Consider the following 14,893-nt stretch of genomic DNA (forward strand, 5'->3'; position numbering starts at 1 on the left):
ATATTAATTAATTTTAACAATATCTGCAGGATTTTTGCATCGATACGCGTTCATATTTTTAAGGGCTTTTTAATCTTATATTATTATTGTCATTCTTATGACTGGTTCTTTTATCTATAAACAAGCTATCAAATGACTCAAATCCAATTAATGAGCAATTACATTTTTAAAAACTGTCATTTTTCAGTCCAAGAAAGAATCCACAAGAATCTATTTATAATATTTATCTGTATTACAACTTGATAAGAGATAAAAAACTGATAAAAGATACATTTGGAGTTACTCTATTTGCAAATGTCAAGTGTCTAGACATGAGGAGACCGTGTATACACAAACACATTCATAGATACTGATCCAGTTGGTCAGTTGTGCATGAGTTTTGCCCAATTAGCCAACAGTAAACAAATGTAAACAGTCATGGTTCTGTGCACTGTCTTCTGTCAACAATGTTAATGTGAATCAGAAATGATGAAAAACCAAACACAGTAAATTTTGAGGCATTAGATGTATTTACAGATTAAATCCAAATGTGTGTTTTAGAGCATGCATCGCGGCAAAATTTTATACTATGGATATGCATGGAACCCCCCATTAAGAACTTCATCCTCAAAGTAGCGTGTCTCAAGGGAGGAATTTCGAAGGGCTTTGAAGGGTTATTTTGAGACTGGCATACGCATCCCCCTCCAGATGGTAAAGAAATAAAATAATTGGCTGGTAAGGGACAGCTGGAAGTGCGGATAATAAAATTCTCTCACATGGTTTTCCTGGAGGAGATTGTGGGAGTGGTGGTTGATTTAATTTAAATTAACATTTTGTCCCCAAAAACTCCTCTCTGCAACAGACACTAATGTTTCTGTGAAGGTCAAAACAGGTCAAACACAAGACACACAAACATACACAGTCAGCTCAGAGTAATTATGGTCACTGTCTCAAATGCTGTGACATAAAGGGCAGGCGTCTAAACACACACACACTCACATTTTTTGCATGAGGAAACGCACATCTAAAAAGGTTTGCTGCGAGGTAGAAACACACACACACACACACACACACACACACACACACACACACACACACACACACACACAGACACAGACGTCACACTTGTTTTAGTGGATTCATTTTGATTTGATTTCATTTCATTTCCGAAAGGCGTTATTTCAAGCGAAAAATAGCTCGGCCTGCTTTTCCTCATTATCTAAATCCTAAGAGGTTTTTTCTTACACATTACGTATTACATAACCAGTGTCCAATAGGATTGTTTTTGGCACATGTCCCACTACTGATGTTCAATTTTAGCCCTTGGCCCTCTGTGCCAAAAGTACGCACCCCTGAGAAATAGACACACTCAGTTCCTATACAAGTTAGTGCCTGTTGAAAAAAAAAAAAAAGTCCCTGTAATTACAGCAGTAGTTAAAAAAAAAAAAAAAAATCACACAGGATCCACACAGTCAAGATCATTAATCACTTCTAAACAGTACTTTTGTTTGTTTGGTAACGAACACATCGGTTGTCATGTACTTTTTGAGCTATTTTCTCTTTTCATGTGTCTCTGATTTGACTTCTGCTCTACAGCACGTGGGAGATATCACAGCGTGAAACAGAAATTTATTTCTAAATGTTTCCACAATGGTCCAGGAGAAGGAGGGTCCCCAGCAAAAAAGGGAATAATTCATTTTCCTACAGTTCCTTCCATGAGCAACACAATGACAGATTGCATGATTATTTTGGTCTCATATACTCATAAAACATCTAAAAGCAAAAATCCTATCAGATGGAGGTCTGTGGTCCAATGTGTGTCAATTTATGGGTCCTTAACGTGAAAAGTTTGAGTGTTAAATAATGTGTTGAAATACTGTGAAAAGGGAGAACGACAAAACGCCTTAAGACAATGGACGATTTTGTGAAAAAATGTTGAACAATTGTGTGTGAAGTGAACAGAAGGGAGGGAAGGAATTTCAAATATCCATCAGTTTCAATGTCAGATGAGGACGAAGACTGTTAAGAATGAACTAGTGCAAGGACAAGTAAGCAAATGCCAAAAACAAACATACAAGACAGCAGCATAAAAGGAAAATGCTGCAATTAAAGAATCAAAAAATCAAGATTAAAAAAGACTGTAAGAGAAATAACTTTTAGGAGAGTCCACTAGTCTTGGGGCTTGGCCCTACTGAGGCCCGCCAGCCCACCGCGGCAAAAACAGTCTAACAAAAGGATCATTTATTGGAGGAGGAAAGAGGGGGAGGTGGAATGGAGGGATGAAAGGAGGGGGAACACTGTACAGAGGCATTTGAGAGCTGTGTGAGTGAAACACTGGCCCCATCTCAACATTCACAGCCAATGTGTAACATTCTCCCCCACGCTGCCATGCTGACGTACTCAGCAGGCAGAGCCCATATGGTCCCACTGTGGTAGCCTGCTAGCATTTCTATTTAAAATACACAGTCAACACCGCCTGCTTCCACCAACATGGCCTTCGTTTCCCAATAAAACCAACACAGCGATGTATGGATGCAGCCCGATGGCTCGTTTCCATGTGTGGAATCTATGAAAACCAACTGTTGAGCTCAGCTGTGCTCCGCTCACCGCAAGATCCCATGATGAATTTTTGCTAATGCCTTCATTAAATCCAACTGTGGCGTCAAGATATGCAATGTTTACCACAAAAACCCAGGAGGTTTAAGGCTAACACAACCTATGGTACAAATCATGTGGAAGCTCACAGGGCAACATAAACAACAAGGCTTGGCAGGATGCATTCATCACAAGAGCTCCTCTGTGGAAGGTTAAGTAAGCCGACTGAGTGTTTTACTGATGCATATAAATCCACATCTCCATTTAAATGCTGCTCTATCTGCTTAAACTGCAGGCGTCTATTTCTTAACGGGCCAATTTAGTGCAGACAGTGGCTCAAAGAGAATGTTTTTCTATGAGGAAACGTCTCAAAGTGACCTAGTTGAGGCATTGTTTAACTGTGGTGGTCCCCCACAGCTACAAAATTGCCCCACACAGTAGGAAAAAATGTAAATACCATACAAATTCAGCATCTGGCCTTGTTGACCTCCCTTCCCTTCAAGACAAGTCTGACAGCACTGCAGTACAGCACAGCTGTAGGCATACAGTCTGTGTAATATACAAATTTGCAGCATGACTCCTATAGTTTTATCACCAAGTATACTCATTGTAGCATTTAGAAATACAGTATACAAACAATAGCAAACAATTCAAGCCATATAATTACAGCCAAATGTACAAACCTAGCCACCCTATTTAAATGTAAGGGTACTTTCTTTAATGACATCATCAATTTTATGTTGTATGGTTCCGAAAACTCATAAAATGACATAAAATCTAAAATATACTGCATAGAAATTTCAAAGACTCTGTCGCTTGTCATACTGTATGTTTACAATAAACAACTCATAAATCTCAAACACCAAATAGGAAATAAGACTGATGTGAGGGTTAAGCACTGAGAATGCTTACACAACATTCAAGAAGCCTCAAGAGGATCAATAGTCATTTCCAGAATATCAATATCCTTGATATTCCAATAGGTTGTGTCTGGCCTTTAACACTTCACGTAATCACATCAAGTGAAAAGTGTGTGTATGTCTTTAGATTTAAACCAAGACCCAGACAAGTGAATATGCTTATGAATTGTCAGAGCAGCTGATCTATATCTCATATTGTGGATTATATAGACAGAGTAGTACAAATCGGACCAGTGTCTGCTTTCTAATCTGGCGCCAGGTGAGGCTTGATTACATACACAGATGGAAAGGGTGGCTGTGCTCCATTGGATTATCTTTGAAGCATACTCTTTTCCATTTGAATAATGTGACTGAACACGAGTAGGATAGAGAGAGAGAGGGAGAAAAAGTGATGATACATATTAAAAACAGGGTGTATTTATGAGGAGGGAGACCTTTAAGGACCTGATACTGAAAACAGTCGGTGAAATGGATCAACTCTTACCTGTACCCTCTTTGTTTCCATTCTGATGTGTCCGCAACTCCTCTGATTTGTAGAAGTCGATGCTGGCGTACGTGTTGAGGCTGGAGCTGCTGCTGCTGCTGCCAGCTGCTGCGCCCACTCCCCCTACCCCAGAACTTCCACCCAGCACAGAGAAGAGGCGAGAGGGGGCCTGGTTACCTGAGGGTCCATCTAGGCCCAAGTGGGGGCTCTCTTTGTTGGCCAAGTCCAAGTCTATGTAGTTAAGGCCTTGCTCTGTTGAGGAAGTCTGAGCGTTTGTGGGAATGGACTGCTGTCCAGGGAGAGGGAATTGAGTGGGTGTATCAGTCACAGCACCATTCCCCCACAGCATGCCTTCGAGGCCCAGCCGGCGGGCCACAGCTTGGGCGTGTTCTGGGAAGAGAGAGGCAGTCGAAGAAGAGGAAGTAGAGCTAGGGGTGGGAAGAGAGGGCGGGGCAAGAAAAGTTTCCGAGCAGTGCCGTCTGCGTCCCTGGGGGTCGGCCCGGATAACTTTTGCCCCGTGGTCTGGGTTGGGCCCTGGTTTGGCTAGAGGAAAGTCTAGACCCCTTGATAGCACTGGAACAGAAGGATCAGTCCTGGTGGGGGAAGGGGCTTTGGGAGAGACACTGGATGATGATCTCGGGACGGTGTTGCTATTCAAGCTGAAGGCCATCTCTGTGTAGTCACCACAGGACGTAGGGGACTCGGACTCACTCACTGATGGGACACTTTCTCTGCTTTTCCTAAGTGGTGCCTCAGCCGCCTCGGCCACTTCTTCACGAGGGCCAGCTGTTCCTTCATTGCACGCCTTGGGAGTATGAGCCAGAGTTGGGGGCGTGGGAGGGCTGTGGAAAGAGGGGAAAACTAGCGGGGTAAGGGAGAGGGGTGAGGGCGACGGGGAAGGACCAAGGTCCATGTTGACATACTCTGAGGCAGCTGGGGGAGTGATGGGGGCAGAAGGGCTACGTGAGAGGGGAATAAAGTTCCCTGAGCAAGAAATAGGCCTGTGTTGAGGATGCTGGCTGCTAGAACCATGAGGCAGCGATAAGCCATGCCTGAGACCCCTACCACGTCCTCCTCCAACCCCAGTCTGGCTGCACTTCTCCCCTTTAAACTCAATACTGACATATTCCCCAGGGCTCTTGGGTTCTGGAGGCAGGGGGTTCTCACGGACCCTGGGAAGGGTGTTAGCCTTGGATACGTCAACAAACAGGCTGACTGGTCTGCTTCTAGTGTGGTTACCATGCTTCAATACCCCACCAGAACCCCGTCTCTGCTGAAGCTTAGACCCATCTTTTGTAGCTCCCCCAGCCATGGGGCTCACAGCCTGGGTAGCTCTTTCCTCGCTCTCCCCTAGGCTCTCACTGCTGGCTGAGCTGGAGGAGTATGAGGAAGAGGAGAGTGACAGGTGTCGTCCAACCACTGAATTACCTGCGGCTGGTTGATCCTGCCGCCCTCCCATAGTCCTTCCTCCACCCATTCCCCTACCACCACTCCCGTTGGGCCTTCTGCCACGTCCTGGCCCATCGTCAAAGTGTCCAGTGGAGGGGTTATGTTTGTATGACCGGGGAAGGGAATAGTATGAATATACCATCTTGGGGGCTTGCGCTTGAGAACTGGTCTCCAAATGATTGGTGTGCTCGGGAGGTGGGGGACTGCCATTTACAGACCGCGCACTGATTGGAGACATGTTCATATAGTCACTGCCTGCCCTACTGTCAGCACTGCCACTGCCCATCCAAGCACCTCCAGAGAGACCCCCACGTTGATCGGGGGAGCAGCTACTATTGGGGGACATTATCATATAGCCATCAGAAGTTGGTGGAGGGCGGATCTGCTGTGGCGGGGACACGCTATTGTTAGGGGTCATGGCCATGTAATCATCAGCAGGTTTGGAGTCTGAGTCTGGGACAGAGACAGCCAGTGATTGGGACAGGGATACTGGAGGCTGAGTGACTCCGGGCAGCATGGACATGTATCCATTGTCCACACCTAAATCTACACTACCACCTGCTCCAACAACCCCTTCACCTTTGAATTCCCCAGCTACATCTAAGTACCCTCCTCCTCCCCCTGCTGACCCAGCACCCATAACAGATTCCCTCTGCATGGAAGAGGAGGTGGAGGTAAATGACTCGCGGCTGGTGCTCCTCGACATGATAGCATAGTCGGCTGAGTCTTCATCTGCCAGCTCCTCACCTCTACGCTGCTGAGGGGCGAGTCTCTCCAGGGCCATAGGAGGTAAGGAAGCCCTCTTGCTCAGCAGCCTACGTTCAGCTTCACATTCACGGCTCGAGGAGCGACGCAGCACTCTCCTGGTCTGCGGCAAGGAGCCACAGGCTGGTGTTCCTGGTGCTGGCAAGGGGCTGGACATCAAGCTCTGATTACTGCTGCCACTGCCACCACCACTACGTTGGCCCATTAAAATATAATTAGCTCCCTCGTCCCCAAGGGACTGGCTACCGACACTACCGACAGAGCTTCCAGGAAGGCTGGGGGAGGGAAGGAGCGTGTGATCCCCAGGACTGGAGCCATATTCATCTGAGGAGCCATAGTCACTGGGTGAGCCGGAGACAGAGGCGCGATGTGTTGGTATACGACTGTAAGCACCAGGCCCAGGCCCAGCAGATGATGCTACTCCACCAAACTCTGACCCATGCCCAGAGCTAGAAGAGAGGCTTGGGGCCGGGGAGGGTGCTGGGTTAGAGATAGAGCGCATCAGCCCAAGAGGAGTTTTAGCAGCTGTGGTGGGGGCTGACCGGGCCGATTTTGACCTGAGGATTGGGGTGTTAGAGCAAGAGCCGTTGGTGGAGGGATTAGAGCTCGTCCCTGCGAGTGGTGTGGTCCCTTCATCACCTTTTCCCCCATCACTGGCAGTGCGAGACCTCGGGAAGCTGTGCCGTGGGGTTGGAGAAGCGTTGGCACTGCTGACGCCTGCTCCACTGTTAGCTCCTCCAGGAGGCTCAGTTCTGGGTCGGCGGGTGAAGCCCACCTGACTGGGAGGAGGGTTTGGGTGGTGGCGACGTGAGGGAACACTGATGGGGTTTGAGGCAGTGGCACCTCCTCCAGGGCCAGAGTTTGACTGAGATTTGCTCCGTTGCCGAAACTCCTCGCTCAGCGCCTTCATGGCTTCCAGCAACGTTTCATGCATGTTCTGAGCAACCACTGAATCGTCCACCTAAGAATTTAAACATTCAATGAATGAAAACTGAAGAAAATATAATGTGGAAAGTTTAAAAGCTCATTACAGGTTGGGATTTCAGTAACATTTTAATTTACAGAGTATTTTTAGATCAGAAAAGCTTATTTGCTAGTAGATCTTGTTTTTCCATGTATAGCTGCCTTCTGGAATTAATTTAACTGCATCTACAAAACCTGAATTGAACCATAATGTAGGGTTACGTCAACTCTAACCGTAAAACTGGGTCACTTTGCAGTTTTTTCCACTCTGCTGATTATAGGCTCTTAGCATATATTTGGGATTGGTGGGTGAAACAGTCAACATAAAGGGGACTGCTGATTACAGGCTCACCTGCATCCAGAACTCGCCCGGGCCTGTCACAGCAGAGCGGCCCACCTCAACAAAGAAGAAGTTTTCTGAATGTCCGCAGCGCCGGACGTTCATCAGCTGCAGCACCACAGCGGCAGCATCAGAGTTTAGCTTGACAAAGTTGACTGTTTTGTCAGTCAGGCAAAGGCGATAGATGCCCACCAGATTCTTGGCCTGACCAAGGCCTTTGGGCCACACCTTCACCTGCCACACCTCTTTGAAGGCTGGCCCAGGATTGGGCACACCATAGTCCCCTGCTGCTCCGCTGTCAGTGGGGTTCTTACCTACAGGGACAAAACAGAAATAGATTAAAAAGGTTGTTTCAGTCAAAAAAATGAAAATGAAGAGGGATATAGTTAAAAAAAAGTAATTAAAGTGTTAAAGATTTATGAAGAACACTTTGTGTAACTGCTGAAACAAAGCACTAGTATGACCTTCATGCATCTGTGAACAAAAGGAACACCAGATGAAACTACCACTATTTACCTTTATGTCAATGGCAAGGTGCCCTTATTATGTAAACCGTGCTGATATTGAGCTTTTCACAGATTTTTAAACCAGATTTGAGGGGAAACTGAGCATGCATCAGCTTGTGAGACCTGCTCCTTCTACCTGCAGGCTCCATACCTGGGGTCTCATTCATCAACCGCACACACGCATTCACACCCAAACATATAACAGCACACATACCAGTGTGGAAGGATTAAACTGTTGACAACTGAAGCCCCAAACAAGAATGATGACTATGAAAGAAAAGCAACCGTTGTGGAAAAACTAAAGTGAACCAACTTGGAAAGTGCTTAGCGGGTGAATCTTCTCCAAAACCAAAGCAAGTAATTCCAATAGATGGCTAGAAACCAAAGAGCAAGCATTCAATAAGATTCTTGAGAGCCACTTTCTTGAGCTGCTCGACCGACAATAAACTGGCTTTGTAAACTAATAAAATCTAGTGTCTTTTAACAGGAGTACAGGGCAGTCTATTCATCCTTTGTGTTAGGTGTTCTGTGTTCAGACAGTAGGGGATTAATGAGGGGAAGAAACACAGGAGAGAAAGCACTTGGTGAGATTTGATCCTGGGCTGGTAGGGGCCATACAAAGGCAGGGGACTTACTTAACCACTTAACAATATTTGGCTGCCTGTTTGGTGTTTTTAAGTCACAGCATTGTTCGCAGATCTGAAGCAGGAAATGTGCCTATTACCCCAGAAAATTACCTTAATTCTGTCATGCTGTGCAACTCTTTCAGCTCGGCAATTGAACCTGCCTATGAATGTATCACAGATTTACCTCTAAGCTCTTTTACTTAAAGCCACAAGAGACTTCACATCTGTTGACTGAAAAGCTGAGGATTATAGGAACACCCTAATGAGGTGGATTCTTATTCTTTAAGGAACCACCCAAAAATACTCCTGAAACATGTTCCCTTTCCTCCTATATACCACATTTCTATGTCTGAGCGTTGAATTAATCACCCGTATGACAAGACTAATGAAACAAACCTCAACTTCAACGAAGAGGCTCACCTGCTCCCTTCATAGGAACAAGATGTTCTTTGTGTAATAGCTGTGAACTTGAGCACCTGCCTTATTAGCCCATCATATCTGGCAGCAGATTGATAGGACCTTTTTTTTTTTTGTAACTAAGTAAACAATCACACTTTTTATTCTACTTTAAGCAACAATTTTGACCCAATGAGGCGAACCATAGTGCACCCATACTGCAGCATTACAAATGTATGCCTGTATGTCTGCATGCGTTTGTTCTTCCTTTCCCATGCCTCTGCTGCAAATCCTACAATGACAACCATATGTGGACAGGAACCCTCGGCATGCACACTGGACGCCATATTAGCCGAGCTTCCATTATGACAAACATTTCCCCCAGATTGTCTTCCCGAAAACATTTTTACTTGTGATTGCAAAAGACGTCTGACGTGTCTCGCTGACTCTTCTTCCAGTTCGTTTCCCCAAAATTGGAGGATCGTTTCCAAACTTGAAAGAGACCTAGAATAGATGTTTTCTGAGAGCCATGAAGGCTGTGGCTTAGTGGCTGTGTGGAGGCACTCCCCCTACATTAGATGACTCATTCATGGCTATGCATGGCTGTTTCATGTACTGCTGTTCTCTGTGTGCAAGAAGTCCGTCCTCCTCGATTTAGATTTACAACAAGAAGACAAGGTTTGGGGATTTATCAGTGGTGACTGAGGGAATGAGGGACTGCAGGAGATTGCAAAGACTTATTAGAGTGCCATTAGGAAGAAATAGCAGGGTCTTTTAAAATAATCCTTAAAAGAAAAAAATTAAGCGCTTCTTAGTGGATCGCTTGCATAATTTATTCTTAAATTAACAATTTCAGGCCATTGCTTCTTGAGATTAACTGAGACTGCAGTGCAGCATGTTCTTCGAAGAGTATCTTTTCCTCTATTCATTTTCAAGAGCCCATTTAACTAAGTGTGTTGTTTGTTTTGAGTACAGTGCAGCCTTAAACCTCAGCTGTGCCCTCAACAGGCCTTCCACACAAACACACAAACACCCTTCATCTCAGGGCCACTCAGGCTGCGCACACTTACCAAAAACTCTCAAAAGCACTGAAAACCTTAAAGAGGTTTTCCCAGAGTCCTAAAGGGTTACAGACTGATTTACCCCTGTCAAGCATCACAGACCTTTCTTCGTGGTTACATAAAGCTAGGGTTGATCCTACACGGAGCGGTATGAATTATATATTGCCACTGGCTTTCCTCCGGGGGACCCTCATGGCAGTGTGGTGGTTGTTGAGAAAACTGTACTCTCCTTTTTTCTTCTTCCGTGCGGCAACACTGCCACCCGTATAAAATATAATGAACCCTCACAAAAAAAAACACACACACGCAAAGTGGCCCTTAGCAGCAGATAAATCTAAGAACTAAAGCCGGATGCACATGAAAGCTCAACACACCTGGAGGTAATGAAGCAGCAAGAGTTAAGTTTGCCGGTCGAATAAGGGTGATGGGTGCGGAACAACATTAAGTTAACCTTGACACAACCTTGAGGGAATGTCCATATCCGGTCAAAAGAGTTCATACGGGGTGACTGAAATCATTTTAAAAGTTTTCGGTGCAGTAATTCCTTTTTTTAGAGACCTGAAAACAAGCTACACTAGCTTATTCACGCTCCAGTTGTTTACTTCACTTTCGCCATGACCACACATGAAACTCGCAGTCTTACGCTGGAGAATGGCAACCTACATGGCCCAACACTGCTGTCTATTCATGCCAATTTATTTGCTGTGCTCGAGCTGCCTCCCTTGAGATCATAGACTGTATACAAAGAGGCCATAATCTAACCCAATTTCCTCAACAGGGATTTTTAAATATGAGTTGAGCTATTGGCGTTGAGGCGGAGCTGTGCTGGCCTTGCTTTCTTGTTGCCGTTATAAAGGGAGTGTGTGTGTGTGTGTGTGTGTGTGTGTGTGTGTGTGTGTGTGTGTGTGTGTGTGTGTGTGTGTGTGTGTGTGTGTGTGTGTGTGTTCAGGGGGGCTATAGGGCTGCGATATTTACCCTGGGGCCACCAGATGCCTGCTGAGATATTGACAGCTCCCCCCAGTGTGACAGGCTGATTATTGTTATGGTTATCACACAAAACCTAAAGAAGTAGGTCTTCAGTAGGGGTCTTGAGGGCCAGTGGCTTGTATTGTTATTGAACCACTGGGTGGGTTTAAGATTGAATTTTAAATTTAAAGGGCTCATGTTTAAGTAGTAAAACAACACAGAAAGTCTAGTGTCTCGGCCGTCTTTCCATTGCCAACTTTAAGTTACGGTCACGTAATAATCTTGATATAATATATTTCTGAAAAAGTGTTTTGGGGTTGACGTGACACAGCCAATAAAAGAAATATCAGAGACTTAAATGATTCAAATTTATAGCAAGATTCATAATAAAATCCCCCTTTTTTTTAGTTAGCTAATGCAGCCTGTAAATCAGAGAAAACTACTCTGGCAATGAACCGGCTGGCTCTCACTAGGTTTTGTTCCAAGTTTCTGACCTCATTGCCCTAGCATGCTGTGCTGCGTCATAACACCACAAAACACTGCACAAGGAACTTTGAAGAGGCTGACTGAACCCCATTTTCTACCCCCTATCTCAACTACTGTGCCCCCCTCTGCACCCCCTCTGCCATACCAGGTTACCAGCTCAGACAGATAGGAGACAGCTGAGTATGTTTTTGTCCAAGAGTGTATCTAAGAGAGAAAAGAGAGAGAGAGAGCCACCCAGCAGTGAAAACAGTTGGGGCTAATCTCTGGCTGCCATGTGTACCCGCTTTCCTCTTTTTCAACTCCTCCACTTCCTATCGCTCCATCCATCTCCTCCATCTGTAATCCCCCTCTCTCCGGGCCCACACTCAGGGACACAATGCTTCCCCAACACCAGCATCTGCCTAAGGTTAATTCCACATGTGGTTCGTGTTATCCAGAAGTGCACACATACACAAGCACATGAAATTATAGTTGACGCATCCAGGGTTTGTTGTCCCTTGACGGAACACGCAAAAAAACCCCAAAAGAAAAACTTGGGGCTTGGACTTTGTTGGTCAGCCTGGCTCAGAGTTCGTAAACATAACGTTTCGGTAATATCAGGTCAGAACAGAACATTCTGGTACCGCTGAGCGAAGAGTCCCCGAAGTTAACTGTAAGTGTGAACGACGGTGTGGGTCACTAATGTGATCCAGCATTGTTTTAAGGCCTTCCCTTCCAAAATAGTGAGTTATTTTTTGTTTGTTTTTAACACAATATAATTTTAAAAACTGATCAATATGTTTCTTCTTATTTAAATTTTCCAAAACAATCCAGGAAGTCATTCTGGCCTACTGGAGAAGTGATTTTTTTGGTCAAATGTTTATTTTGTTGGTTTTGCAGTTAATACAGAGCATGAATATTTTAAAAAAAACCCACTATTCATGAACTACAATCCATCAAAATTCACTTTAAAAAGTGCAAACGTCAGATTAAGGTCATGTTTAATGTGCAAACGTTTACAATTCAATTTGCATTATCTTGTCAAACCTGATATTAAAGGTGCAGTTTGTTGGATTTAGTGGAATCTTAAAGCAACAAACTGAATACCCCCTGCCCCCACCTTCTCCCCATCTCCTTCCAAGCATGTAGGGGAATCTATGATGGCCACAAAACTTACAAAAATACAAAAGGCCCTCTCCAGAGCCAGTGTTTGGTTTGTCATGGTGGTGCAATGCAACAAGGCAGCCTATGTAAATATGAAGGGCTCATTTTAGGGGAACGAAAGCACAGTGAGTCTTATTATCAGGTGATTATACACTAATGAAAACATACTTATAAATATTATAAAACTGTCTGTTCTGTTAGACCACCAAAACTCTACACACTGCGCCTTTAATACCTGTCTTTTTTTTATTTCTTTAAAAAAAAGGGCCTTGATAACGTTTCTCAATACTGTAGAGGCAGCTACATTGGGGGATGTAACTCATTACAGTTTCAAACATCCACAATTACAAGACATATCTCTACATACACTGTATAAACATGCAGGAGAGTGTATATGTCCAAAGAAAATAGGAACCTGTCCAACTTGCCAATACACAGCACACATTCCTTTGAGCTAAGACGTACATATCCAAATCATTTATTCAACTTTCACCTGATTTCACGTCTGAACTCTTGGATTTCACTGCCAAAAGGAGTGCAAAAGAATTCTCTCTAAAGACACAATTTAAGAAACAGAACATCATTTTTTTTATTTGCTGCAAAGACTGGAAGAGGCAGGATTCATCTTACATGTATGTCTCGGCGGTGCGGTGCTATTACTGCATGTTACAGTACATCCAATCAATGCAGTATCTTGTATTGCATCCCAGCGGAACTGCTCACCAAGTAATAACGAGGAAGGTTTTGACTAATTTCTCTCTGAGTTTCTAATGCACTGTTAAGGCTGATAAATCCCAACTCATGAACTTCCTGACCTCCACTGTTGCTGACGTAATGTGTTACTATCAACCAGCAGCGATCAATACAGCCCGCTGTAAAAGGTTACTATGCATTTAAAGCCCAACAGTTCTGTGGTGCTCAACATATGGACGCTCATTGACTAAATGGATCACGCTGCCCCTGGCCTTGCTTTGCTGTCGATCAAACTGAAGCACTTAATTGACGGGCTGCTTCCGCTGTGAGCCGACAATGACGCGCGGCAGCTTACACAGAGAGATAACACCGAGGGCTCGCTGCCTTTTTCAAACTTGCGCCCGCCATGTTTAACTGGAATTGTGATGGCAAGGAGCTGCTGCGTCGCGACGAGCCAGAGCTGGCCGTGACAAGGCCTGGCTGGCCAGCTTGTCGTGTTAAATGAAATTACAGGGTGTTAACGTGTGCAAACTATTTATGCAGAGGAAATACCCTGTGGCAGCTCACTGCTCTTCAGCCTGGATTAGAGCTCGAAAAGAACAGCAGATCTACTCCAGAGAAGTAGAAAAGATGGACATCATTTTTTTTTAAACTCTTGCTTTCATGACTTCCTTTGATGACTCCTCTCCTCTCTGACTTTGTTAGCACACATCCTCTTGTGTGCCACCAGCGGCTGACCCTCGAGACAATAATTACTGCCTAATTAGGGAGATGAGCAGTGCTTAAGCACGGCTTAACGTTTAATCGGCCAGCCCGGCTAGCCACCGGTGAGAGCCAGAACTCATTGGCGGGTGCAGCCAAACGACACACAAGGATAAAAACAATCGAGAGCCGCAAACACTCTGACAGAAAGTCACTTTAGTTCATGATCTGAAATACAGAATATAAGACAACTCACCCCAAAAGCACAACTGAGGTTTGTAGATATCAGCTGTAGCTCAGTGCCATCGACTGCTTTCACTTTGTGGTAGTCAAAGTGTCAAAAATTACATCTTGATAATCCACAGACCTAATTGACAACAGGTTTACAATGAAGGAAAAACAGCTCTGTGAATTAGCGTGAATAACCGTATCATATTTGGAAACAGATGTTGCTACTTTGTGTTGAAATATCATTTTTTGGGGGGGAGAGCTTTGAACACAGAAAGCTAAATTCCATGTGGATTTACTGTACTGCAGAGATGACAACAAACCTCAGAAGATCACAACAACTAAATGATCTCGACTGTTTCTCTGAGGCCGAGCTGGAAAACATGACTCAATTGACAGAGAATTAATCCCTGATGATTTGTTAACTGATTAGTTCGTTAAAGGCATATTTTAAGAAAAAGGGCCAAATCTCCCCTCATTCCAGGTTCTGAACTGTACTGATTTTCAGCTTTTCTTATATTTTCGTTTGTTTGAGTTTAGGGAAGTTGTGATGAGCATTTTTCACTATTTTCTAATAGAGACTATCAATTA

The 14,893-nt window shown here is 44.5% G+C and overlaps 2 protein-coding genes across 2 annotated transcripts in view; one reads left to right on the forward strand and one right to left on the reverse strand.

The window, feature by feature from the left end:
• Positions 1-14,893, forward strand: part of acap1 (ArfGAP with coiled-coil, ankyrin repeat and PH domains 1) — a 479,281-nt gene that overhangs the window by 418,970 nt on the left and 45,418 nt on the right. The window lies entirely within an intron of this gene.
• Positions 1-14,893, reverse strand: part of si:ch73-335l21.1 (insulin receptor substrate 1-B) — a 50,203-nt gene that overhangs the window by 31,125 nt on the left and 4,185 nt on the right. Inside the window, exons 2-3 of the mRNA XM_062444292.1 lie at positions 7,508-7,809; positions 3,979-7,153 (exon numbers count right to left, since the gene is read on the reverse strand). Coding sequence (XP_062300276.1) covers positions 3,979-7,153; positions 7,508-7,809 — 3,477 coding nt within the window. The remainder of the gene's footprint in view (positions 1-3,978; positions 7,154-7,507; positions 7,810-14,893) is intronic.

This window comes from Scomber scombrus, chromosome 23 (genome assembly GCF_963691925.1).
Source record: "Scomber scombrus chromosome 23, fScoSco1.1, whole genome shotgun sequence".
NCBI lineage: Eukaryota > Metazoa > Chordata > Actinopteri > Scombriformes > Scombridae > Scomber > Scomber scombrus.